Genomic DNA, 27,120 nt, shown 5'->3' with positions numbered 1-27,120 from the left:
CCACTGGATCCACAAGACTTTCCACCCACTGGCCTGTGAGCGTCCTACATTCAGTGTCATTGCATGTGTTCCGTGAGTCTGAAGAGGGCTTTATAGATTGGTATCAGACATATGGGCTACTATCAGACTCAGGGACTTGATCTGGACTGGGCTGGGGTGTTTCTCAATAGTCAACTGCTCTTGCATCTAAAACTCTTTCTTACTTTACACCAATGAGTGCCTATGAATTTGTTTCTCTAGTCAACCCAGACAAACACATTCCTTTTTCTTTATTTCTTAGAGAGTACGTATTCTCTCTCCAACAATCACTCAGCAATACATGCTGGAACTAGCGAATGCCTCGTTAAGAGAAAGCTGCCCCCCACGGACTCCCCCACCAAAGTCAAGGCCGCAGCCACACAGCGTTCTTCCAGTGACGTGTCCGCTGGCATGTGGACTCACACATGAGAGCATTACACAGGCACGCCAGTGGAAAGAGGCAGTGCCTGGATTTGGCAGGCACCTCTCGCCTTGCACGTTGATACACCCTTTTGATGGTCTGGATCTCAAAGCTGTGCCCCTAATGTGGACCCACAGTGGTGAGAGGGCTGTGATTGATCCTGGAGTCACTGAGCGTCTCAGGGCCAGAGTGCCTCATGGGGTTAAAATTCTTAAGACTACTGCTGCCAGGTGGACGCCCAGATGTGGCCCTTCAGGGGGAAACGTGATTTCTCTAGCATGAGGCAGCTGTTTTCTGTGGGTCTGAGGGAACTCCTAAGGGCCCACTGTGACTCACTGTCATCTCTGGAGTCTTGCTTGGGGGAACTGCCAGCTCAGAAATATGGCCCGAGGTAACACAGACGCCAACTTCTTCGTATGCCAGAGAAGAAACAAATATGCACTGACATCTAAAATAATCCCAACACTCACGGGCCAGCTCTGGGTTCAGAAAAATGTGCTTTATTCATCCTGGAAAACTTTAGCAAACAGACTGTATCCTCAGGACTCATATCCAACAAGGCAGGAGACTAATTCAGCCATCTCCTGGTTTTACACTTTAGGTCACCCTGCTTCAAAATTCTAGTTTATAATTAAGGGGCTAAGGGGGAATGGGGGGGCGGGCAGTGGCTGTGAATGGAAAACACTTTTCTGGGAAGTCTGCCTACATTATAGCTAAACCACTGGTAGGTAGTAAATGATTTTGCATACTAGTCAGGCCACAGGGCTGCAAACTTCTGCTCCTAGGTTTTCCTCCTAATTTCCAGTTCTGCAAATACAGTGAAGTCCCCACTGACTGGAGAGCACCCAGCCTTCTTTAGTGAGTGTGAGTCAGTGGAGAGAGAGAGAGTGCTTCCAGCAGTTGAGGGCACCGAGTGCACCGGGTGGGATCTCACAAAGACTGAGGTGGGAGTTGTACTAGTTTGGTGGCATTCTATTTAGAAAGTGGGGAAGAGAAGTCAGGATTTCAGTGGTCAGGAAACATAGCTCAGCTCCTCTGCAGCAATGCAGGCCAAAAGTTCAAACTAGGTACTGTGAGGTTTTCTTTATTATAGCGTCTGTTCCTCTTGCCCGGTTTTAATAGGTACTTTCATTGTTCTCCACGGTCCAAACGAGGGCTGAGTTTAGGGAGGAAGTGGTCAGTCCTGTTTTGTGCCGTATGAATGAGCACACTGACTCCCTCTGAGCTGGACTCTGCCAGTCAGACAGCAGCTGTGGCAGCAAATGGTGGGCCGAGGTCAGAGTCGCAGTGACACTGCGGCCGACTCAAAACGGTCAGCGTTTCCACGCCACACGTCTCCAGCTTTGAGTTGGAGATAGAGCAAACAGAATTTTCTTTTGTTCTAAGAACTTAGGAGTCCTCTACAGATAGATTTTTCAAATTAGGTTACTCGACTTGATAGCTGGAAATATGTACCCAGATGGATCCATCCCCCCAGCCAGTCACTATTGCTCGGACACCTACGAAGTGTCAGGGCCTGAAGAAGGAAGCAAATGGAGAAACCCAGTCAGTGCGGCCATGGCCGACTCCAGTCCCACTAGGCCAGCACTCATACAGGCTTCTGCCTGTCCCCTGCCCACAGAGGACACACAGGGTGGCTCGCCCTCACTGCCACAGACGCTGGTGCTGACTCATGGCCACTCTGTAGGACAGAGTAGAGCTGCCTCTGTGGGTTTCTGAGACTGGAACTCTTTACGGGAGTAGAAAACCCCATCTTTATGCTGAGGAGTGGCTGGTGGTTTTGAACTGCTGACCATGAGGATCACAGCCTATCGCGTAACCACTACACTACCAGGGCTCCAAGGGGGTGGATAAAGTCTTTCTTCAAAGGGAAGTTTTACTTTTTCAAAAAGGTGGATGTATTCTGAAAAATCCTGTTATTAGCATTTTACAACTGAATGGGCAATGTAGCACTTGTGAGGGGTCTGCCTGGACCACTTAATCATCCCAGGAAAGAGTAATTAAGATGTGAATGTGATTTATGGGCAAACGAATAGAAACACTGTGTTGGTTTGGGAAAGTGGCTATGGGTCCTTCGGATGCCACGGTTATAGACCGAGTGTGGTCCCTGACTCATGCTTTTCCAGGCTCCCACCTCCATGACAATGACATCCTAAAAGCTTCCACTGAACAGGAAAATAAAGGTTCGTTTAGGAATGGGGGGGTGGGGGGGAGCACACTACGCTGTTGATGAAGTGTAAATTGACATCCTTACGGGATAATTAGGTAGTATCTATTTAAAATGAACACTCATTTTGACTGATTAAGTCCATTTCTTCTCAGAAGTTATCCTCCCAATATAGAGATGCTCATCAAATCATGCTAATGGAAATCACTCGATCTTGCAATGCAAACAATGTAAAGACAGAGGGATGTTTAGAGAAGGGTGTAAGTAATTCACTTGATGAAAAAAACAGGAGGTAGATCTGGAGGCCCTCACTTGGAAGATGTCAAACTATCTACAAAATACAAAGCAAAACAAATGAAATGAAAAACCTCAGTGCCAAGTGGATTCCGACTCCCAGCAGCCCTGTGACAGAGAAAGCCCTGTGGCTTTCCAGGACTGTAAATCTTTATGGCAGAGAAAGCCTCGTCTTTCTCCTACAGAGAGAAAGTGGTTTGGAACTGATGAGTTTCAACTACGGGCCTGGTTGTAGCAGCCCACCTCAAGCTATACAAGTGCAAAAATGCATACAAATTTTTATACTATTTAAAATATGGATGCAAAAACTGGGGTGACAGAAAGGGAGAGAGGGTTGTATGTGGAAGTTAGGATCAGGGTGTTAAGGGACTTTGTTTTTTTATGTCATACTCTCCTCTATTCTTTGGATTTTTAATCATAGACACGTGTTAATATTATTAAAGTAACAACATACAACATATATTTTAAAATTCAGTTTAAAATGAGATGAGGTCCCATTGTAGTAAGTCCCTATTGACTCTGACCACAGGCAAACTTAAGGATGAATATTTCTGTGGGGATATTTCCTTTAGAAGTGGATGTCTCAGAATGGAGTCCGGGACTCCGTTTGCGTCCATATTGTGTTAGGGCAAAACATGAACGTCTTACATTACACTGAATATATGCAGTCAAGAATAAGTGTCCAGTCCTGCTTGAAGGTCACAAAATATTTTTAGGTAGAGCGCCTTAGATGTATTTTCCCAAACCACCTTTTTAGAAAATATCATGTGCTCTTCCAGAGGCTCAGGAAGCAGCTTGTGAGCGGAGCACAGGTGTGCTGAGGGACAGGCCATCACTCATTCTGACTGATGTCTGATCTTTGTGGCCTTCTGGGGCCCCCTTGGCAGGCACTCCCCTCTCCCCCTTGTCAGCTTGATTTTTTTTTTGTCTCATAGTATCTGCTGCCATGCTAGCTACTGTGCCCCTTTATCTCCTTCCTGTGCATCTCTTCCTACCAGTGGGGACTGTCAGCATCGGCAGCTGTACCCCCGCAGTGTTGGGGCTCTACAAGTATCTATCAGACCGATAACTGGAGGAATGTGTTCCCTTAGGAAAAATCTCCTTGGCTGACATGGAGAACAAGATGTTCCATCTGTCAAGAGCTGTCACCCACATTCTGGGCCTCTACTCTGTTAGCTGGGGAACTACAGGGAATGCCTCTGACCTCTGGTCTGCAGTCGCGGTGTTGGTGGCCAGCTGCGCTCGGGCTACCTGATCCTGATGCCCCTAGTCTTTACAGGGGTCGGTCACCTGGTCTTTCTCCAGTGGGGCCGCTGGTGAATGCGAACCATCAACCCTTTCATTAGTAGCTGAGCGCTTAGCCATAATGACTTTGCATTTACATATTTGAAGGTCATCACAGAAAGCCCAGCGTCTTCTGATGACCTTTCCTGGTGATTATTCCGTCAGGCATTTCTCTCGTCCGTTCATCTCTTCACTGCAACTAGCCTTCCCGGTGGTGCATCTATGCGGACACGTGCAGCCTGTCCCTCCCAGCACGCTCACCCCAACAACTGCTGAGAGGGCTTTTCCTTCCACGGGTGACTCACTGGTCAACTGAACAGCCCACATGGACAAATGGGTGACAGATGTGCTTTGAGGAATATGAAATGTGGTACAAGTCTAAAGATGTGAGATTCAGAGTGCTATGAAGTGATACATTATAAACATAAAATTTAGATGAACGGCTTTAAAAAATGCAGCAGATTAAAAGGCCAATTATGTTTGTGTCTCCTATAAAATTTAAATGTTTGCCTTTTCTGTTCTTGTCACAAAATTTGGGTAGTTGTTAACTATCATGCACCATTAACTCTGGTGAAGATCAGACTGGTATTATAGGATGCCCCAGAATGACTTTGTCCTCAATTCACTCCGCCCAGCCTACACGAAATGCAATTTTAGTGAGTAGGCTCTTGTTAACAAAACACATTTATTGCCTAATGACATCTTTTGATTTAATATATGATATTAGAAGAGGTGACACCATGTTCCAGTTTCAAGAACCTTTAAATTTAACGAGTTTCACCTTTCTTACTCTGATCCCCTTACTCGGTTTCAGTAATGGATTCTATATGGTAACAAAATGCATGAGGGGAATATTTCAGCTATGAAGGGTGAGTGAGTAAGGACTCACAGAACTGAAAGATAGTTGATGAACAGACCAGAGCTGCCCTGGTTAATGATGGGCTTCTTATATCCCTGCACCTGTGGCTCTGTTTTCCAGATTCATGTCGACTGTTGTTGTTGCTGTGGGCGAGGCTTTGGACGACTAACAACCCACAAAGTCAATGGCTCAAACCCACCAACTCACCAGTCTCCAAAGGAGAAAGAGGAGGCGGTCTATTCCAGTAAAGACTTACAGCCTTAGAAACCCTATAGAGGGTCATGCTGAATCAGAGTGAGCTTGATGGCACCGTGATGTTCACATGGAAGCCGTAATCATGGTGACCCCGTGCACGGTTTTCAAAGCAGATGGCCAGGCCTTTCTTCCTCATCTCTCTTAGTCTGGAAACTTTGCTAAAACACAGAAACCTCTATGACAGGTCTGTAGTGCCCTGATGGGGAACTGACCTCAGTTCTCCCACCTGGATGGAGTACTTCTGCCCTCTAGTTTAATATAGAAGAAAACAAATTAAAGAAACAAAACCGAATCCCCTGCCATCGAGTTGATAGTGACCCCATAAAAAAGACCAAAAACCAGCTTCGGGTTTCTTGCCAGTTTCAAAGCATGGTCCTGGGTATGGAGCCAAGTGCCCGAGTAGTAGACGGGGAATTGTCACTCAGGATAGAGGAACAAACCATGCATTCCATTTTATTTGTATTTCCTAGCTAGAAATGAACATGAGAAAATGTTGTAGATGTCACCGTTGGGGTCAGAAACTTCTGGTAGCTCCTACCTCACAAACGGAGTTGTCACTGCCAGCCTTTGGACGCCTTTCCGCTCCTGCCGCCCCTGCTTCCCGGCTCCCTGCTCCACCCTCCCAAGCTTCACGATGCGGGCCAGGTCAGCCCTGTCCTTGCCCATCCTGCACTGCTCTCCTCATGCCTGTGGTCCTCATTCCCTCTACCTCCCACTTCTAACGCTACTGCAGACACCAGCTGACGGCCCAGCTTCCTGTTAAATAAAGCTCTCTTGCACCCTTCACCCAGCCCTCAGCCATGTCTCTCTGGGGTGCTCTCCTAAGCACTCCGGTTCTAAGCAGCTCAATTTCCTCTCGCGCCCCGTCCACCTGTGTGCCATGTGTTTTAGCCGTGTCTTCCCAGCTATGCGGAGCAAGCTCTGAAGGCAGACGTCGTGATTTACTCATTCTGTGATACAAAGCGCTGAGACAATTAAGCCCGGCTCTCATCAGTAAGTGCTGTTGCATGAGCAGGCAGACTGCTCCCTCGGACTGTTGATGGGCTCTCAGAGGGAGGGCAGGTCAGGACTGGCCAGCAGCGTGGTGCTGGGCTCACGCATCCAGCCCTCTGCGGTATCATCTGACTCGGGGAACGTTTGCACAACAGAATGAATGGGCAAAGAAAGAAGGCTGGAGCCCAGGAAGATGTGCAGAAAAAGAAAACCCTCTTTTGCCACCTCCCCTTCAATATCAAGACTAAGGTTGTTTCCTGTTTTGAAGTTCACACCAGCAGCAGCTTCCTATCGGAACACCCCAGCGGCTGATGTTTATGACATGTTTGTCATAGCGAGGGTCCACCTTTGGGGCAGCAAGGGGAGCCAGCAGTCCATTTACAACAGAGCCCCCCAGCAGTGCCTCCTGAGAAGAAACCCTTCCCCAGCAAGGACAGGAAGTCAGGCTAGGCCATGCCGACGCCTACCGCACGAAGGAATGTCCAAGGGAGACCCTGGCAAGGACACGCACCACAGAGAATGTGGGAAGGGGGCAGAGTGAGCTGGGACAGTACCCATCCTGGTCAGGAACTGCAAGAGACACGAGAGTCTCTTTTTAGGACATCTGTTCAACCAGGGCATATCCACAAATTAAGCCTTCCAACTTAATCCCCAAAGTGGGATGGATGGTGGCCAATGAAGCCCCCTGGCCTCCATTCCTATGGACATTGGCTGCATCCAAGCATGCACACGTGTGTGGACACTGGAGTCTCCCACCGAGTGATGGTGAGATGGAGAGGAGATGCTGAAGGTGAGAACTTCTCCCGGATGGGTGTCATCCTGGTGGAACAGAATGAAGGGAGTGTACCTACACAGACATGGCTTGTCCCCAAGGAAGCGGCAGCCTTCGATGTACTTTGCACGTATCCTTCTCCCGCCTTGTTGCCATGGGCATTTACAACGGGAGAGGGCAACACGGGGCAAGGCAGCTTGTCCTACACGCAACTGAGAAATAACTTGCATGGAATGTGGATGAAGCCTGTCTAGTTCAGGAAGACGGCAGCACCAAGGCACGAGGCTTAGCTCCACCTTTCCAACCCCTGGCGATTAAGCGAGGACTGGCCTCGGCAACCCAGTTCAAAGTCAAAGTCACTGCCACTGAGTTGACTCCAACTCATAAGGACCCGAGAACAGACCGGGACTCTGTAGTTCTCCCCTCCCGTTACCTCCATCGCTGCAGGTTCTGGAGTCCGAGGCCAGGCTATCTGTGGAGCCGGTGGTGAAGCTGACTGGAACACCCCTGAAGGACGGGCTGAGGCTCCCGGCTGAGCCCTGGCTCCCCTTTTCCAAATCAGAGCTGCTTTTGTTCATTTTCAGAAGGTGCCTGGAAGATGGACAAACAGTAGGAATCATGCATTTGGTTTCCATTTAGAACGTTCTATGTTCTTGAAGCTTAGCCAATGCTGGCAACGTGATTGCGGAAAGACTCCGCTCAAACATCAGTCACCTGAATGGCAGGAGACCACAGGCTCATCTTGAAGAGAAGGGCATCTATTGTGTTTAGATCAACACCAAAATCATGATTTAGGTGGCATTACCTTTACACCCTGAGCCCACCTGCCAAAATATTTACGTCATCGGTGGCGGCCTGTAATAACTTTAACATCCATACAAAGAAAGCAGGACACAATCATGCCTGTTAATACCAGGACATTTTTGCAAGCTCACCAGACAAGTGAATTGCCAACTAGAAGTGAAAATTGGGAATTTCACTTTTGCCCAGTGCTTTCATCTGATGATAGCTTGGAAGCATCTGCCTAGCAAGTTCCTTGGAATTCAGGAAATTTTGATTTAAATTTTAACTGGACTTCCAGAGCCATAGTAACCTATCTCATAGTAACCAGCTCATTCCAGAGCTGTGAAATCGGCCCTTAGGTTTTTCAAGAAAATCTTTCACCAAAAAAGTCAAGAAGAGAGGACTAGCCCTGGAGACAGCAGTTCCGTTAGGAGGTAGAGTGCTTAGCTTATTGGTTGTTCCTCAAACCGCCCCCTCCACACACACTTTCCAAGGGACACATCATGAATATTCACTTCTGACCGGACGTTTCCACAGTGGAGTTACACAGACCACAGTCAATCCGGCTGCTTCCCTGGTGGTGGTAACCCAGATGTGTCTGCACTGGTAGTAGTTCCTGATGACATTCCTGTTCCCACTACAGCAGATCTATAGTCAATATCTGCTGTAGGAAATACACAATACCATATTGATTGGGCATCGGAACTGCCTTATTTACTATCCATGACCTTACACTCTAGAAGTTATCGATCTTTGTGTTCAGCACTGCGGGGCCCTGTCGGGTTTTCACAGCCATTGGGATTCCTTGTTTAACAGTTGTGGACAGCAAGATTTAGAAAAATCTGTTTGTTACTATGAAAAGTGCTCTCTAGATCTTTGTCCCGTCCTCTACCCCCAACCTTAAAAGCACATTAAAAGAAGTTTTAAAGCTGTCAAATATAAGCATGATCATGATAGAAAAGTTATGGCTAACAGGATTCTTTATATTTTCATTATTACAGGAGGAATCATGGAAATATCAAATCCTTAGAAAGTTCTCTGACAATAGATCTTGGTTTTACTTGATGGTAACACAGAATCATAGGAAGTTTCATGGAGTGCATTTATCAGCACCAGACTCATTCTCAATGGCTCTCCTGGAGGAAGCTAGGAGATGAATTGTGAAAGGGGAGAACCCTTCGACCCAGCAGAGAAACCACCTCAATGGCAGCCCAACTGCTCTGTTCCCCCCCAGATTTGTGTCCGTGCTCCGGGGTTACTCAGTCCCAGGACACGGTTCAGCGAGAACATCGAGCATCACCAGGACTGTGAGCTTGCAAAGCTTCCCACTTCACTAGCTTAGAACAACACTTAGGAAGAAGTATCTTGGTAAAAGACTAACTTACGTGTATATGTCTGAGCCTATACACACACACACACACACACACACACACACACACAAATACATATGAGACTAGGTTAAAAACATTGCTAAAAACTCAGAGACTTTATTACACAAAATTATCAAAATGTGAACTGATATTTCCGGATGACATCCCTGTTCCCACTCCAGCTGATCCCCATCTCGGTATCGGCTAAGGAAATACACAATGCAGTCTGATCTGGCATCGGACCTGCCAAACAACATCACATTCTCCCGTCAAGGTAGATGCATTCGGAAGGCGGTGTTATCTCTGCAACCGTCTCCGGGAGAATTCGGAGCTCCTTGATTTGCACCGAGCCAAAACGGCATTCTGGGCACCGAGGGCACTCGACTTGTGTGCCTTTTTAAATGTTTTTTGAGAGTTTGGGGTCAAAAAGAAATCTGAAAGGGCAAAAGATCAGGTCCGGTTTCCTGACAAAATTCTCACCGACAACCCTTGCTAACCCTGGAAGAAGGTGCAGGCACAAGGTTGTGATGAACCAAATTCCTGACACCAAGAATAGCCGTTTTCTCACCAAGGACATTTCCAAGTTTCTTTTTCTCTTTTTAAATCATTTTATTGGGGGCTCACACAGCTCTTATCACAATCCATAAAGACATTCATGTGTCAAGCACATTTGTCCAAGTTTCTTAAAACCTCTTCCTAATAAGACCCTGTAATTGTCCTGTATACTTCAAAAATAAAATCTATCAAGATCCCCCTCTTAAAAAAAAACAACAGTCACCGCAACTTTCTGGTCTGACCCCTCTGGCTTGAATTGAAGTGGGTGGGTTTCTGGGAAGTTCTGTGTTGATTGGACCCTTTTTAGAAGGAACCCTGAGGGGATTCAGACAAGTGTATTACTGAGAGAGCTTATCTGCAGCCAGCCACTGACTGAAGAGCCCCGTTAAGCCTAGGCATATGTGAATTGGAATGCTGGTAGCAATACTTTTGAACGTACTCTCCTACACATATAAATGCACACACAATTATTTAAAGCAATAACCAAGCATAAAAATTTTAATATGACCCTAAACCAGATGCAAAAAGGAAATCCCACGTCAAAGCACTACAAGGCATGCTTCAATACTATGGGCTGTTTGTCCTAGGTTTCGTTACATGCTCTGTATCAAGTTAAGGATATTTGTTTCAATGCCAAGTTTTCTAAGAATGTTATATTTATCATGTACGGTTATTGAATTTTACCCAGTGCTTTTTCTAGATCTATGGGGAAAATGGTATCTTTTCTTTCCTTCATTCAGATAATCTGATGCGTTCCATGAATAACTTTTTAAAAATTAATCCATTTCTTCACATTTTGCATATACCTGTTATGTTAGTCTGGGTAGAATAGAGAAACAAATACACAGAAACTCATATATGTATAAGAGAGAGTTTTATATAAAAGGTAAGTGTACATTCAGAAAGCATCCCAACCCCGTCCAGTCCAAGCCCATAAGTCCAACTTAGCCCATATGTCTGACATCAATCTACAAAATCCTCCTCAAACTCACAAAACACACTCAATGACCTTGAATGCAGGAGGATCACAGGCCAGTGGGTAGAAAGTCTTTGAATCCAGTAAGCATCTCAGCACTGGCAGGGGTCTCCATGCAGCTGCTCCAGCTCCCAGGGCTGCATCAAGGTAAGTCCACGTGGCTTCCCCTCAAGGATGTCCACAGGAAGTGAGCCATGCTAGCTAAGGCAGCCGCACACTGGTCCAACCATCAGTGAACAAGACCAGAGAACCAAAAGGGCAAGAGCCATTTATCTCTCCGCCCTTCAATTAATCTCACACGTATTTATTGGCCAGGTTGGCACAATAAACCTTAAGTATCTCACTTATTTCACTATGCATTACTGTATTCATTTTTACTAATCCGAGGGGGCTTCAAAAAGCTCATGGAAAAATAGAATTAAAAGACAATGGGAATTTTTCCATGAATTGCTCAAAGAATTTTTAACATTAACATTCAAAAGTCAAGCTGGCGTGTCTTCCTCGCCTCCCCCCACAAACTGTCCTTGTCCAGTTTCAGTATTAGAGTTACATTAGAATCATAACATGAAGTAGGTCACATTTTCTCCTTTTCAATTATCTTATGAAATTTATATAAAATTGATAGCTGTCTTCCAAATTCCTTAGCACAGTCAGATGAATACCTCCAGCACAGCATCAGTTGGTTGAACTATCTCAATTGGAACTCTGCCGATTCCTGGAGTCCTGCTTTACAGCAAGTGTAGACCCTCAAACTCACTCACAGAATTGATGCCGACTCATAGCAACCCTATGGCACCGGGTAGAACTGCCCTGAGTGAGTCCAAGATGCAACTCTTTAAGGGAGTAAAAAGCCTTTTCTTTCTCCAGTGGAGTGGCTGGTGTTTTCAAACTGCTGACCTTGCCATTAGAAGCCCAAGGAGTAACCAGTACGCCGACAAGGCTACTAGTAGAGATCTGAAAATGAGGACAGAAACAGACATAGGCACACCTATATTCATCACGGCTTTACTTACAATAGCAAAGAAATGGAAAGGACTCAAGTCTGAGGGGCCCATGGACAGGTGACTGGATAAGCAAGTTGTGGTACATACAGAACAAGGATGATCCTGAGAACAGAGTATGGATGAACCGAAATGCTAAGTGATATCAGCTTATCACCTAGGGGCAATTATTGTGTAGTCTCTCTTCTGGAAGATGACCAGTGTAGCTACACAGAGACCAATGTTCACCAGTGGTTCCTGGGAGAAGAGGGAGATGGTGGAAAGCATGTTTTAGATGGTAGAGACTTGTTACTTTTGGCGATGGTAAACGAGGCACTGACTGTGGGCACAGTGAGCACAACACAGCCAAAGAAAATCGACTGAGCACAAATGGATGGGCATTAGGCCTACTGAATATGAGTAGGCATATAGGGGACAGGGTTGAGTAGGTAAGAACTGATCGTAGGATCTAGAATGTACTGCATCAAGTCAGCCTCAACTCATAGCGGCCCCAGAGGACAGACAGGACAGAGGATAACTGGCCCATGGCCTTTCAGGACTAAATATTGAAGGGAGCTGACGGCCACACCTGCCTCCCCTAAGTGCAGCTGCGGCTTCAAAATGCCAACCTGGGGGCTAGTGGGCAACCACTTAACCACTAAGCTACCAAGGATCTTCCCAACCACAGTACCATGACAGCGCTACAGGTACATGGAAATTCAAATCGGGGGGTGCAAGCACATAAAGTCAATGAACACAAAAAAGCAGACACTTCTCTGACTTCCCGGAGATCACCTTCCAAGGTGGGTTTTCTTTCTGGGCCTCGTGGGGCAGCTCAGGCTGTTGGTAAAACATGGTTCACACAAATCATGATCTGCATCTCAGTGAAGGAAGTGGCATGTGGGGACTTACAAAGAGGTGAGTCGCCACTTTAAGGTACATCTCTACTCTCTAGGAGGAAAGCAGTTAGAAGGTAACTCAAAACTCAGAGAAGAAACACACCTACAGGCACCACAGCCACATTTACCCTGAGAGCGAAAGAGTCAGATGGTGCCTGGGTATCACCAAGGACCTTGGCAGGGTCACAACAGATGGTCCGGGTAGAAGAGGAGAGTACTATAGGGCTCAAAATAGAGGAAAAAGAAAAAAGAACAGGCTATTTCTTAAAAATACACGTCTATATATTGAATATGGACATCCTTATAAACCAGTTCCTACCTTTTTAGATGTGTGCCCTAGAGCAATGTTATTCAAATCACCTGCAGTGAATGAATGGCTAAGGCAAGGTAATGGTGCATGACTGGCAGTTTGTTTTAATACATACAATAACCCAACCAGCCCACTGCCCTCAAGTCTAGTCCAAAGAGCCCAGAACATTTCAATGTGTCTCCTTCATTACAAGGATCCATGCATGACATTTCTGTTTCAGGTGTGTGCACATATGTATTACACGAGACCATTAGAACAACTTCTGGTGCTTTTCTTAAAACATCAACAACAACCAGAACACGGACAAAAAACCATCGCTCTCAAACTAGGGCAGTAAACCTTTTCTTAAATGGCTCGGAAGTAAATACACTTATTAATATCTAATCCACATCAGGTTTTGAAGACAGTATGAAAAAACTAGTAGAAAGGGTAAATACAGATGTCTAGACAGTGCTCTGGGAAAGAAGAGACAAGAAGTGGATCGGAAAAAGGCTTCCGCTCTATGTTGAATATATTATTTTAAAAGACAAAAGCAACGGGGAAAATATTACCATTTGAAAACAACGTTTTGTTCTGCTGTAGTTGGTTAGGTGCCGTCGAGTCATTCCGACTCATAGCAAGCCCGTGCGCAGCAGAACGAAATGGCCAGCTGGGCACCAGCCTGACGACAATCGGTGTGGGCTTGAGCCCACTGCAGCAGCCACTGTTGGCAAGGGCCTTCCTCTCCTTCACTGCCTGCTGACTTCACCAAGCACGATGCCCTTCTCCAGGAACTGGTCTCTCCTGATAACAAGTCCGAAGGGAAAATCGGGCGGCATACCAATGTCCGTGGAATTATTCTTTGAATTGCATTGTGCGCTCACTGGAGTCTTTTATGAATTACACCAGAAGGTTTCCAATAGAAAAAAACCACCACTGGAGCCTGGATGCACTCAGGGACGGCCACCACCGGTGACCGGTTTTTGGTTCTCAGAAAGGTAAGGACACCTCCTTTTTCATACGAAGGCTTCAGCATCTGGTGTATAGCATAGAATTGCAGCACCTTTCCAGCTCCGGGCTGCAGTGCTGCACAGTACAGACCCAGAGAAACCCTCAGACACGGCCAAGCATCTATGCTTGAGGACAGGCCTTTCCTAAGGCCCCAGAGCAGGATGAGGGCTGGCTCCACCACAGGATAGTAGCTCCCAGGATGGACAAGGGAACTGTCCAGAACCAACACCTCTACTGAAACTTTGGGGCGAATTCTTTTGAATGCAGTTACGTGAAGTTAGAAGTTACAGCTTCAAAGATTCACCAATGGAGCCAGACAAAATCAGAGTACTCCTGTGTTTGCAGAATATATTCTCCACAGAGTGTGCGTGTGAGTGGTGGGGGCAGGATTCCAAAAGAGGACCCTGGAAAATCTTATCATCCAGATCCCAAAATCCAGATCCCAAATGGAATTTTCACAGCTTCTGGGAATATGGTTACTGTTGCTTATCCATTGAGTAAGTTCAAGAAGTTCAGATTCTTTTCCCAACAGTACGGGTGGGTTCAAACTGCTGGCCTTTCAGTTACTAGCTGACTGCGGCCACCAGGGCTTCTTTAAAAACAAACAGACCTACTGTCATCAAGTCAATTCTGACTCATAGGGACCCTACACGGGGTCTCCAAGACAAATGCATTACGGAGCAGACACGTAGTGGTTTTGAACTGCCACCTTTGGCACTCAGAAGCCCAATGCCTATAACCCATTCGAACCCAATAACTCACTACCATTGAGAGAATGTCAGCTCATAGTGACCCCATAGAACGGGGTAGAAGGGACCCTGTGGATTTCTGAGACGGTAACACTTATCGGAGTAGAAAGCCTTATCTTTCTCCTGGGGGACAGCTGGCGGTTTCAAACTGCTGACTTTGTGTCACCACTCCGCCATCAGGGTCCCTTTACAATCCAATAGGCACTGGAACACTCAAGCGTAAATGCATTCTAATGGACTTTGGGGGACACTTTTCCTTGATTTCAACTCCTGGGAGTGATGAGCCTTTTATACAAACGACATTAAAAAGCACCGACCCTGAAAACCTGTGGTTTCATTAGGGAATCAATGAGCAGAGCCACATCGGATTTCAAAATGAAAGGGGAAACGCATTCTCAAAGTAGAGACTTACGATCAAATCATGTCAATGTGTTCAGTCCGTGTAACAAACTCCTTAATAGTCCAAAAGGGACTTTTCATTCTTCCTCTGAGCCCGAACAGATTGTGCCGTCAGACATATGACCCAACGATCATTTGCGTATTTGAGTGCACTTCACAATAACTACATCAAGACTGCACTGATCTTTTATAGAGGTGTTTCCCCATCATGAACAATTTGATCTGGTTTTAATGAAGCCAGGGCATGCCATCTGTAGAATGAAATCTGATGTCATGTGATTTCAGGAAGTGGCTTTCATAGACAAAAACCACACATTCTGGTCCTTTTTCTTTAGGTGGTGAATAACAGTCTTATCAGCTACGGCAAGAGCACAGCCCCACAGATGTCTTCTCTCACACAGGGTGATAAACGGCTTATTCTTGCTCAGACTTCCTTTCCTGCCCCCCACTGTTGATCAGACAGTCACAGGAGAGCAGGGTGAAATACGGGAGCCGGGGAGTGGGTGGCAGGGAGTGGGGGCGGCATTGTGCAGCGTTGTCCTCAGCAGCTCGGAGCCCTGCAGCTGCTGCCCGGTGTTTTCAGCATGGCTTTTCCCCCCATTGTCCTTATAGGGGGAAGGCTTGCCAGAGTTTGCTCCACACTAGCTAGGTAGAAAGCTGGAGAAAATAGTGCAGCCGGAAGAGCCATCTGCCAGACTTCCTCATTCGGAGGAACAAGCCTCATCTAAAAATACCCCCAGCGCTTTCAGAACGTCCGCAATTCTTAACTGGATGCCGGTGCCCAAGGTGGGGCTGGGAGCGAATTGCTAACTACCCATAGCTGTGGGGACCCCACATCCACAGCACACTCGCCCAGAACACCCTTGGGTTTAGTTCACTACCATTTGGTTGAGAGCCTTCTGATCTCTGCCGCTACACACAGGAGACCTCAAAGAGCACGTGCGAGCTGGCCATTGTGGACCAGTTCTCCAGGCTCCGTCCACATCCACACCACTCAGGTCTTTGCATCGGCCAGCTCCGCTCTGATAACCTGGAAACGAACTAAGCGGTACGCTTAAAGACTACACTGGCTTTTTAAGGTAGCTCTGGAAGCATAAACAAGCCAGCGTTTTCTATATACGTTGGTAACTTATCCAAGGAAAAGCGAAAACAAACTGGTTGTACACTCCAACAATCAACGGGTGCCCGACATCAAGGAAGCAGATGCTCTTACCATCCTAGACTCCGGCCTGGCGCCGTCCTCATCAGTGCAGCCCCCCAGGGCCCCGGCCAGCCACTTCAGGGTCCCATGGAGCAGATCCTGGGGATGAGCGGCTGGTTTGCGAAGTGGCGGCGAGCGCCCTTGTCAGCCTGCCGTGAGTTCCCAGCTCAGAGCACTCTATTTCCCCTCAGTTCCTCTCTGACTTTTCTATAAAATGCACTTCCTGCAAAAGCACAGGAAAATAGGGACGGCTCTGCCGCTGTGACCCACGGCTTTCAATCACCCGTTGTCCTATTGGGTCATACCCTCTAGGAGTTTCGTATACACTCTAACATACATGATGCTGTGCTCTATTTATTCTCTTCTCCTTCACCATGTCCTACAGTGAAATACATGGATGAGTCGAGCGGAAACACTTGGTTTCCAGGTGGAATAAGCAACCCTCATTTTTGCATGTACCAGATGCTGTGTTAACTGCAACATGTCCCCCTTCCTGTCTGTCCTGCGTTCCAGCTCCGGGTCTTCCAACAAATCAATAGCGAATGCCTGCCCTCGGTCCAGCAGGATGCAAAGTTCTGGGGATGCACTGGGAGAACTGATTCTACCTAGGCAAGAAAACTTACCCAGCTCCTCTGAAAAATGACCGCAACAAGTGCCAGTCCACATCAGTCCACACCAGAAACTTGCTCCAACCTCTTAGGAGAGCATCCTGACTTGACTCTTTCTGAGAACACTGCTCCCTTAAAATAGCCTACACAGAACAGTCTTACACGGAGATCCCACGGAGGTTCCCTACACTGTCTGCCATATTGGATGCTCTGGGGTGCTCTCCAGTGACTGACAGAAACACACATTCCCGGCTTCAGCCCTTGGCATTCACTCACTGGATAGTAGCACACATGTCAACATTTCTGGTTTGGGGAGGGGGTGGAAGCCTCCTGTTGTTTTACATAGCACGACTGCTCCTCACGAACATTCCCACCAGGCTAATCTCGCCGTCTCCAAAGTACTTGTGTCCGTTTTCCCTTCCCCACCCCAGCTCAGAGGAAACGCCCCTCTTTGCTCCTCAAGTCCATTCGTTCTGTCCTCCAAGGCCAGGGTCAGTTTCACTTACCCATGACTTCCTTCCACTCGACTTCAGTCTTCTCTGAGTAGTCTCTCCCTCTCTGCAGCTCACGCTGAGCTGTCTCAGCCACAGTATCGAGCCTTTGGTTCTAAGCCTGCCTGGATGATTCTAATTGTTTCTAATGGGAAGTCGACCTCTTATCACCCCCAAATTTTAAACTGTTTGAGGAGCTGTGTCATGCTGAGCACATTCCAGAACAGAGAGTCATTATTATATACTTCTTGATTAGGTTTATCTGCCTTTGTTTCAAGACTTCTGAGGCATCTAGGAGAATGCTTCTTTTAAGGAAAAAAAATTACATTTGCTGGTTAAACTTGCAAAAGGTAGTAACACTAAGCAACTAACAAAGATATTGGATTCGATAGCTGAAATGTTTCTCTTATCTACAAAATAAAACAGTTACGAAATATTCTGCACTTGCACAAATCTTGTGCTTTCTACTTTCTTTTCCCCCAAGAGATGGGAGGGGAGAAGCAGATAACTAAGCTGGAGAGATTATTATTTTTATTTGTGGTGTTCTCTGGAGAAGGTGACAAAGGCCACATGGTTAGAACCTAAGTGCCACCTGAAGGACCCAGGTGTCACCTGCTTTGGGGCATGTTTTCCCCACCAACTCATCTCCAAATATAAAGACCAGAAAGTACTTCCCTTTTGAGTCAGAGGGGCCGTGGTCCCCAGGGTGCAAGCCTGTGAATTTGCATTTGCAGTCCATGCACTGGTGACCCTAACGGAACCCTACAGGATGAAAAGTCTTGGGTTTCATCCTGAAAATGAATAACTTTTTCCATTCAGTAGAAAATAGTTTTAAAAACAAGACAAAACTGAAATGGTAGTAATTTAAGTAGACAGAAACATACACAAAAACGTTTAAGGAACTCATTGAGTCTAATAAAAATAATTAAATCGGTCAAATGGAAATGTGAAGGCTTTGACCCTGACGAGAGACATATCCAAGGAGTCCTGGTAGTGTAACGAGTTAACTGTTGGATTGCTAATGACAAGGTCAATCGTGTGGACTCACCAGCCACTCAGTGAGAGAAAGATGAGGCTGCCTGCCTATGTAAAGATTTCTATTTATATGCCTTCCGAAGTCTGATGGGAACAGTTCTATGATCACCTACAGGCTGGCTGTGAGTGAGAATCAACTGGAGAGGCCCCACAGTGAAGCTGGAAGGTTGGCGGCTGGAATCCATCCAGAGGCCCCTCAGAAAACAGACCTGGCACTCTACTTCTACAAGGGCCCTGCCTTGAGAACCCCATTGGAGTATTTCAACTCTGCACGCGTGTCTTCGCCATGGGTTGGAATCAACTTGACTAGCAACATGTGCATACTACACACTTTGGCTTTGAGAAGTACAAATACTTTTAGAAGTTGTTGTTAGGTGCCCCAGAGGGATTGGAGGGCTGTCATTGAAGTCCATCTGGGCAATCATTTAAGTACTTGAGAAAATAGTTATCCCCCAGGCTCCTGAGGACCTTCATAAGCTGGGTTCACCTCTCAGCAGAGCAGCTGGTGTGAAGCACCCTGGCGTTGACTTCAGTGGCTCAGTCTTCAACGCCATTGATTCTTCTTTCCATTACCTTTCATTTTTATCTTCTTCCCTTCTTATCTTCCCTCCCTCTATGTATGAGCAGGTCTAAGAGCCTTCCTGGCTTCCAAGTTCATGGATTGGAAACATGTATTCTAAGATGATCTACCATATTGGAGATAACAGTCTAATGGACTGCGGATGGAGTTGAGTTGCTATTCTTACCTGGACCTCCACAGCTCCATCTCCCTATCAAAGTGCATGGTCACGTAGGATAGTGCCCCCCACCACCACTCCCAACCACAAACAACAACAACAACAACAACAAGACGTTGATTTTCCTGATACCCAGATTACCTTTTTAAAGTACAGTAGAACCCAGACCTTGATGCTAATCCGTTCAAGATGGAGCATCGAGATACGATCCAGTCGAGTTTCTAATCATTTTTTCACATAAGAAATAACTGAAAATGGATTAATCCATTCTCAACCACCAAGTTTTTACCTAACCTTGTCTTTTTTAAACCTTGCCTTTTTATACAAAGCATTACAGAATGAAATACAGAAATTTCAAAGTAAGTAACTTCAGAGTTACAGAAATATAATTTAAATAAGAAACAACATTTAAAAAGTTTTTAGCAACACAGTATGGCCCATACCTTGAGATGGATGAGGATCTGGATCTGTGGATATGGATGTGGAGAGGAGGGATGGAAAGAGTCATTATTTGGAAGGGGAATCCCCTTCGATCAAATCAACTGGTAACTGCTTTTCAGGAGGTTTTTTTTCCCTCCGTTGCCTTTTTTCACCAGGACCTGGCTGGCTTTCTCTAAAACAAAATCTGTCTAATGTGGCTGCTGTTGGTGTTTACATAATTATTATCAACAATTCGATAACACGGTTAACCAGTTCCTTATCATGATTTTTTTTCTTCAAAAAACTCTTTCTTAGGACACGTGTTTATCTAAAAACATTACAAAAAGCCACAAAACTAAGAAAATTATAGCAAAGCTCTTGCAACACAGCCGCAAAAGGGAAACACGAACTGCTTTTATTTACAAAAATCACATCGGGTTGGATTCCAATGTTTTGTTTCAGCCCCAATGCAAAATTTGCTTTTCTCTTTTTGCTTCATGGAAATGCATTATTTAATTTATTTTTTATTTTTATTTTTAAATCATTTTATTGGAGGCTCATACAACTATTATCACAATCCATACATACATTCATTGTGTCAAGCACATTTGTACATTTGTTGCCATCATCATTCTCAAAACATTTTCTTTCTACTTGAGCCCTTGGTATCAGCTCCTCATTTTCCCCTCCCTTATGAAAACTTGATAATTTATAAATTATTATTTTGTCATGTCTTATACTGTCTGACATCTCCCTTGACCCATGTTTCTGTTGTCCGTGCCCCAGGGAGGGGTTATATGTAGATCCTTGTGATAGGTTCCCCCTTTCCACCCCACCTTCCCCTTGCCCTCCTGGTTTTGCTACTCTCATTATTGGTCCTGAGGGGTTTTTATCTGTCCTGGATTCCCTGTGTTTTCAGTTCCTATCTGTACCAGTATACATCCTCTGGTCTAACCGGATTTGTAAGGTAGAATTGGGATCATGATAGTGGCGGGGAGGAAGCATTAAAGTACCAGAGGAAAGTTGTATGTTTCATCATTGCTATACTGCACCCTGACTGGCTCATCTCTTCCCTGCAACCCTTCTGTAAGGGGATGTCCAGTTGCCTATAGATGGGCTTTGGGTCTCCACTCCACAAACACCCTCATTCACAGTAATATGATTTTTTGTTTTTGACGCCTGATACCTAATCCCATTGACATCTCATGATCACACAGGCTGGTGTGCTTCTTCCATGTGAGCTTTATTGCATCTCAGCTAGATGGCCGTTTGTTTATTTTCAAGCCTTTAAGACCCCAGACACTGTATCCTTTGATAGCCGGGCACCATCAGCTTTCTTCACATTTGCTTACGTACCCACTTTTAGTAATTCCTCTTGGTTATATTGCCCTTGATCAAGCCCTACCAGGTCTCCTACAACCTCTTCACCACTGTTTTCAGATCACTTGCTGTTCCCTTCTCCCTGGGTTTGTTAACATCCACTTCCTTTCCCCTACTTCCCCATCTCATGTCCCCCAAATCGTCAGTCCCCATTGTTTTCTCCTCCAGATTGTTTAACCCGCCTATCTTATCTAGATAGACCTGCAGAGATAATAATATGCACACAAAAAAACAGACAGAGCAAAACAAAGTAACAAAAGAAAACAAAACAACAACAACCAAAAACCAATGACAAAAAAAAAAAAAGCCTGTAAATAGTTCAAGGTCTGTTTGTTGACTTTTAGGCATGTTTTCTGGTTGAGTCTGATGGGGTGCCATGCTCCGGCCCCAAAGTCTCTTTTTGGTATGCCCTGAGGACTTCCTTGCTCTGTTCCCTTTGCTGTTCTATTGCACACCTTAGTGTTTTGCCTTGGTGTGGTGGGGTCAGATAAGGCACAATTCCCACACTGTCTCCAGTGTTATCCCCCCCTCTCATAGGGCTGTGGGTCAGTGAGGGATGTAGTGTCTCATAGTGGGACTGGCCATATGGTTTTCTCTGTGTATTGGCTGCTCTGAGCAGGGATATCATACTCAAGGCTTGGTGGGCCAGTATGTGCTCCAATCTCTCTTCCTCCCCCTTCATTTGCTCCTGTGTGCTCTGATCAGACATGTCCCTCTCCCTGAGCTGTAGCTTTAGTGCTGTCCTCTGAAGTAAATTCTTCTGGGGGTGAGAGAGGGGGCTGTCCACAAAATTTTCTCAACATTTTGTACTGAAACATGATTGTCGAGTACTGATGCTGTCAAGTACGGGATTCCACTGTATTTGTATTTCTTGGAGCTCTGACAATTGACTTAACCAAAACAGTAGTCATTACTCATCAACTTGGGAGTCACTACTGTTCTGGTTGCAATCTGGCTGCAACAGTTCTTGTTAGCATCCATCACCCAGATGATGTGTGCCTGACCAAAATCTTCATTTTTTGGACTTTTGGTTCTGGAAAGCTTGCTTTCAGAATTATCCCTCTTTCTCTCAATTTGGCGAATGTTTCAACTCAACTTTGTTGCCTCATCTTCTGTGTACTAGACATCAGTACCATTCTCATGAAAACACTAGACAAATCTTCATTCCCATTTCTCTTGCTGGTCCAGCCTGTTGCCACCCTTGGGTGTTCCCTTCCCACCCCAGGTCAGTTCTACAACCCCTCTTCTCTTTTGCCTGTTCCTCATTAGCAACTTTTCTTGTTCAGCCTTATCTGAAAACTTCCAAACTCAAACTCAAAACTCACTGCCATTAAGTCCAGTCCAACTTATAGTGACCCTATAGGACATGACAGAACTACTGCTATGGGTTTCCAAAGACTATAACTCTTAACAGAAGGAAAAAGCCTCATCTTTCTCCCACCCTCAACACTAGGTAACTCTAAATATTTGCCATCTGCAGCAGGCAGCCAAGTACATCTCTAGGAAAGAACACAGCGATGCAGACTGATGCCACGCCTAATTTATGCTTCCTGTCAGTGCATCTGGAAGTCCTGGAACCTCAACTCACATTTCCCAAATCAGTAAGTCCACTCATTCATCCTTCTTCTTGAACTTATTGAAAGCCATCCTCCCCCAATTTCACTAAGCAAATACAAGCTGCCAGGGAACCGGATCATGGCATCTTTGCCCTTCTTCTAAATTTACTTGTATAATATCAGCACCATCCTTACCTTCCTAGTTTGGTTGTGGTGTCGTTAGTGCCATCAATGAGTTGCTTCTGACTCACAGCGATCCTATGCCCAACAGAACGAAACACCGCCTGTTCCTACATCATCCACACAATGGTTCTTATGTTTGAGCGCATTGTTTCAGCTGTTGTCAATCCCTCTCGCCCAGGGTGTTTCTCCTTTGTTTTTGTTTTCTGTTCCTCCACGCTACCAAACATGATGTCCTTCTCCAGGGACTGGTCTCTCCTGACAACATGCTCAAAATCAGTGAGACCAGGTCTTGCCATCCTTGCCTCTAAAGGGAACTCTAGTTGTACTTCTAAGACAGAGCTGTTTATCCTTTTGGCGGTGCATGGTATTTTTAATATTCTTGCAAGCAGCATAATTCAAATGCATCAATTTTTCTTCAGTCTTCCTTATTCAATGTCCAACTTTCACACACATGTGAGGCAACTGAAAATGCCATGGCTTGGGTCAGGTGAATACCTTTGAATAATTAATGAAACACCAGAAAACATCTTTCTGGTATTCTCTGCTTTCAGCCAACATCCATTTGACATCAGTATATCCCTTGTTCCATGGTCTCTTCTGAATCTCACCTGAACCACTGACAACTCCTTGTCACTGTCCTGCTGTACCTGTTATTGGATGACCTTTAGCAAAATCTTACTTGCATGCAATATCAATGATACTGTTTGATAATCTCACTGCTGGGGCGTCTTTCTTTGGAATGGGTACAAATATGTATCTCTTCCATTCAATTGGCCACATAGCTATCTCGCAAATTTCCTGGCAGGAAGGAGTGAGTGCTTCCAATATTTCATCAACTTGTTGAAACATTTCAATTGGTATTCCATCAATTCCTGGAGCCTTGTTTTTGGCTAATGCTTTCAGTGCCACTTGAACTTCTTCCTTCAGCACCATTGGTTCTTGCTCATATGCTATTTCTTAAAATGGTGGACTCTCTACTAGTTTGCTGTGTGTGGTACAGTGACTGTGTGTTGTTTCTATCTTCTTTTGATACTTCCTGCATTAATCAATATTTTGTCCAGAAAAGCTTGTAATATTGAAACTTGAGGCTTGAATTTCCTCAAGTTATTTCAGTTTAGGATTTGTTGAGTGTGTTCTTCCTTTTCGGTTTTCAATTCTACGTCTTGGCACATTCAGTATAATATTTTACTTTGTCTTCTCAAGCTGCCCTTTGAAAATTTCTGTTCAGCTCTTTGACTTCATTTCTTCAGCGGGCCTTAGCTGCTCTATGATTAAGAGCAAGTTTCGGGATCTCTTCTGACATCCACTTCGATCTTTTCTCTTTCTTGTCTCTGTAATGACTTTCTGCTTGCTTCATGAATGATGTCCTCCCACAGTTCATCAGGTCTTCTGTCATTAGTGTTCCGTGCTTCAAGTTGGTTCTTGAGATGTTCTCAAAATCTGGGTGAGATATACTTATATTGGGGCTCTCATGGCCTTGCTTTAGTTTTCTTCAATTTCAACCTGAACTTATATATGAGCAATTGATGGTCTGTTCCACAATGGGCCCCTAGCCTGGTTTTAATTGCTGATAATGAGCTTCTTTTACAGATTTAGACTCTTTATGCAGATGTAGCCAATTTGACTTCTGGGAATTCCCTGTGGAGAAGTCTACAATGTTGAATAAATGTGTGGTCAGTCACCTTTTGTGTTGCTCTGAACTAGCCATTTGTCTTGCAAAATTCTATCATATGATCTTCAGCTTTGTTTCTATCACGAAGAACACATTTTCTAACTTCTGTTCCTTCCTTTTTGTTTCCAACCACTAATAATTATCACCGCATCTTGATTGCACATTTGATCAATTTCAGACTGAAGAAGTTCATATAATTCTTCAGTTTCTTCATCACGAGGTTTAGTGGTTGGTGCGGAAATTTGAATAATAGTTGTATTGATTGGATAGCCTTGTACATGGATAGACATTATCCTATCACATAAGCAATGTATTGCAAGATAGATTTTAAAGTTCCTTTTTGGCTATGACTGTAACACCATTCCTCTTGATTGTGTCATTCCAAGAATAGTCAATGATATAATTTTCTAATTCAAAATAACCAATACCATTCCACTTCAGCTCACTAACACCTAGAATAGTGTTCTTTATGTGTTCCATTTCATTTTTAATGATTTCTAAGTTTCTTAGATTCATACTTCATAAATTCCAATTATTAATTGGTGTGTGCAGCTGTTTCTTCTCATTTTGAGTCATGTCCCATTAGCCAATGAAAGTCCCGAAGGCTTAACTCCTGCAAGTCATTATGGTCGATTCTACTTTGAGAAGGTAGCTCTTCCTCAGTTATATTTTCAGTGCTTCTGACCTGGGGGCTCATCTTCTGGCATTCTCTCTGACAGTGTTCTACTTTTATTCACTAGGTTTTCAATAACTGACAATATTTCTAGGACATCCATAGCACTTTCAGTGACTAATTCCTCTGAGTTTACAGCCTATTCCTTCTTTATAGTTTGTTAGTCTGAAACCTCTGCTGAAACTTGTTCACTTTGAAGGACCCTATTGGTATTTGAAATACCAATGACATAGCTTTTAGCATCACAGCAACACACAAGCCACCACAGCACAACAAACTGACAGACAAGTGGTGAAATTTTGGTTACAGATGCCCGGGCTACTTTGCCTCCCTTACATCTGATAACTAAAAACCTACAGCTTCGAGACTTTTTTCTCCCAAGTGAGTAGTTCTCTACAGTTTCATGTTATAGTCCAGCAATGAGAGAGGAGTTTGTGAAGCCGGAGCTGGTTCTGCTTTAGAAATGTCTCTAGACCTGCAATTTCTTTTATGTAAGATTGCTGCTATCCAGTCGAAAATACCTCCTCAGGTTCATGGCTTGGCATTACCTCCTGTGCTTCTCTGCAGACTTTTAGAACCTCTGGCTGCATCTCAAATTCAAACTGGAGTTCCCAGAGTTGACATGATTGGAGTAGAGATATAAATTCACCATCATTCCCTAATCTAAAATGCTCTTTCTTCCTGTGTCTCCCTGAAAACACAAATACATCCTTTAAGTTCTGTTTGTTTGTTAACCCATCCCTGACATCGGCAGGTGGGGTTGTGGCACCTTTTCTCCAGGCACCCAGAATACTCTGTATAAAAATGACTTTCTTTCCTATCTGCCTAAACCATAGACTCTGAGCTCCTGTAATTGTTTCTATTTCTTCACGATTGATTCAGTATCCCCCTTTGTTTGTGCTGGCTTCAAGCTCAGAGATAAGATAATCAAGTGCCTCAATTAAAGATACATTTTCATGTCACCCTGCATTAAGGGACACTTTTTCATTAGTCAATAAAAATTTAAAGGCACACTCTTAGGTTAATTTATTTTCTGCCTTTATTCCCATCTCTGGTCCAATCTTCCACTTGCCTAATTTCCCTCTTCCAGGCACTCAATCTAATATTTGTCATATATGTTTAGATTTATCATTTTAAAAGATGTGGTGTTTCTTTGCATATACACATTAAATTTATAATAATTATATGGTGCTACACCTCTTGCTCTGTTTCTTATATTTTCTCATGCAATACTAGCTCAAAGTCCATATATATACTTCTAGTGCATTGCCTCTACTATGATACCTATTTCACTTCAAACTGTAGTCTCTACAGATGGACACCTGGGTGTGCACCAGCCCCTGCCATTATAGGCAGTGCTATAATGAACTTCCTTGTCCCCGGAGGGGAGTGTGTGCTTCCCTGAAGCATGTGCCCAGGACTGAAAATGGTGAGTGCAAAGCACATTTAGATTTGATTGTCTTGGATAACACCACATTACTCTCCAGAATGAAGGCCCAGCACTACCTTGGCCAAACGTCTTGCTTTACGCAGCGATGGGCCTTGTCCGCACCGTCCAGGCAAAGGCACGCTGACATCAGTATGGGGAGAGTTTCTGAACCAAAGATGCTGCCTTTCTGACTTTGCTTCTAAGGCCCAATTGGCAAATGGCCAGGGCATGCGACCCACCCCCACCCCCACCCCCACCCCCGACTCCAGGGCGACCTGCAGACAGTACAGAGCGAAGGGGGCCAGCTCTCCCAAGTGGGCACTTGGCCTCACAGGGTTCCAGGCGGCGTCCGCAGCACTGAGAATGCGGCCGATTTGCGCCCCTGATTCTAGCCGCGGTGAAAACGGAATCGCATCCGTTCTCTGCGGTCAGTCGGGAAAGTTACTTCGTGTGACGCCCCCACCGAGAATGATTCTGAAATTCCCCAAACACCCCCGATCTTTCAGAGGATCCGCCTTGGTGATTTGCAATTGATCTCCACAGTGGCTGCTACCGGGGCTCCAACACAGAGGATGGGCTTTGGTTCTGGTGCGCACCTTGTCGTGACCAGTGTGGACCCACTCCGGGTCGCCTACCAGCCGCCCCGTGTTAGTGCCGGCCA

At 45.2% G+C, this 27,120-nt stretch overlaps 1 protein-coding gene across 1 annotated transcript in view; it reads right to left on the bottom strand.

Annotated features, from left to right (window-relative positions):
• PRAG1 (PEAK1 related, kinase-activating pseudokinase 1) overlaps positions 1-27,120 on the bottom strand; it is a gene marked incomplete at its 5' end in the record, with an annotated part of 71,554 nt that overhangs the window by 30,381 nt on the left and 14,053 nt on the right. Inside the window, one exon of the mRNA XM_004696184.4 lies at positions 7,497-7,654. Coding sequence (XP_004696241.3) covers positions 7,497-7,654 — 158 coding nt within the window. The remainder of the gene's footprint in view (positions 1-7,496; positions 7,655-27,120) is intronic.

Source organism: Echinops telfairi, unplaced genomic scaffold (assembly GCF_000313985.2).
Source record: "Echinops telfairi isolate 266 unplaced genomic scaffold, ASM31398v2 ScPeMD7_9;HRSCAF=40, whole genome shotgun sequence".
Classification (NCBI taxonomy): domain Eukaryota; kingdom Metazoa; phylum Chordata; class Mammalia; order Afrosoricida; family Tenrecidae; genus Echinops; species Echinops telfairi.
The sequence above is the reverse complement of the archived record's forward strand: the minus strand, read 5'-3'. Positions and strand labels throughout refer to the sequence as shown.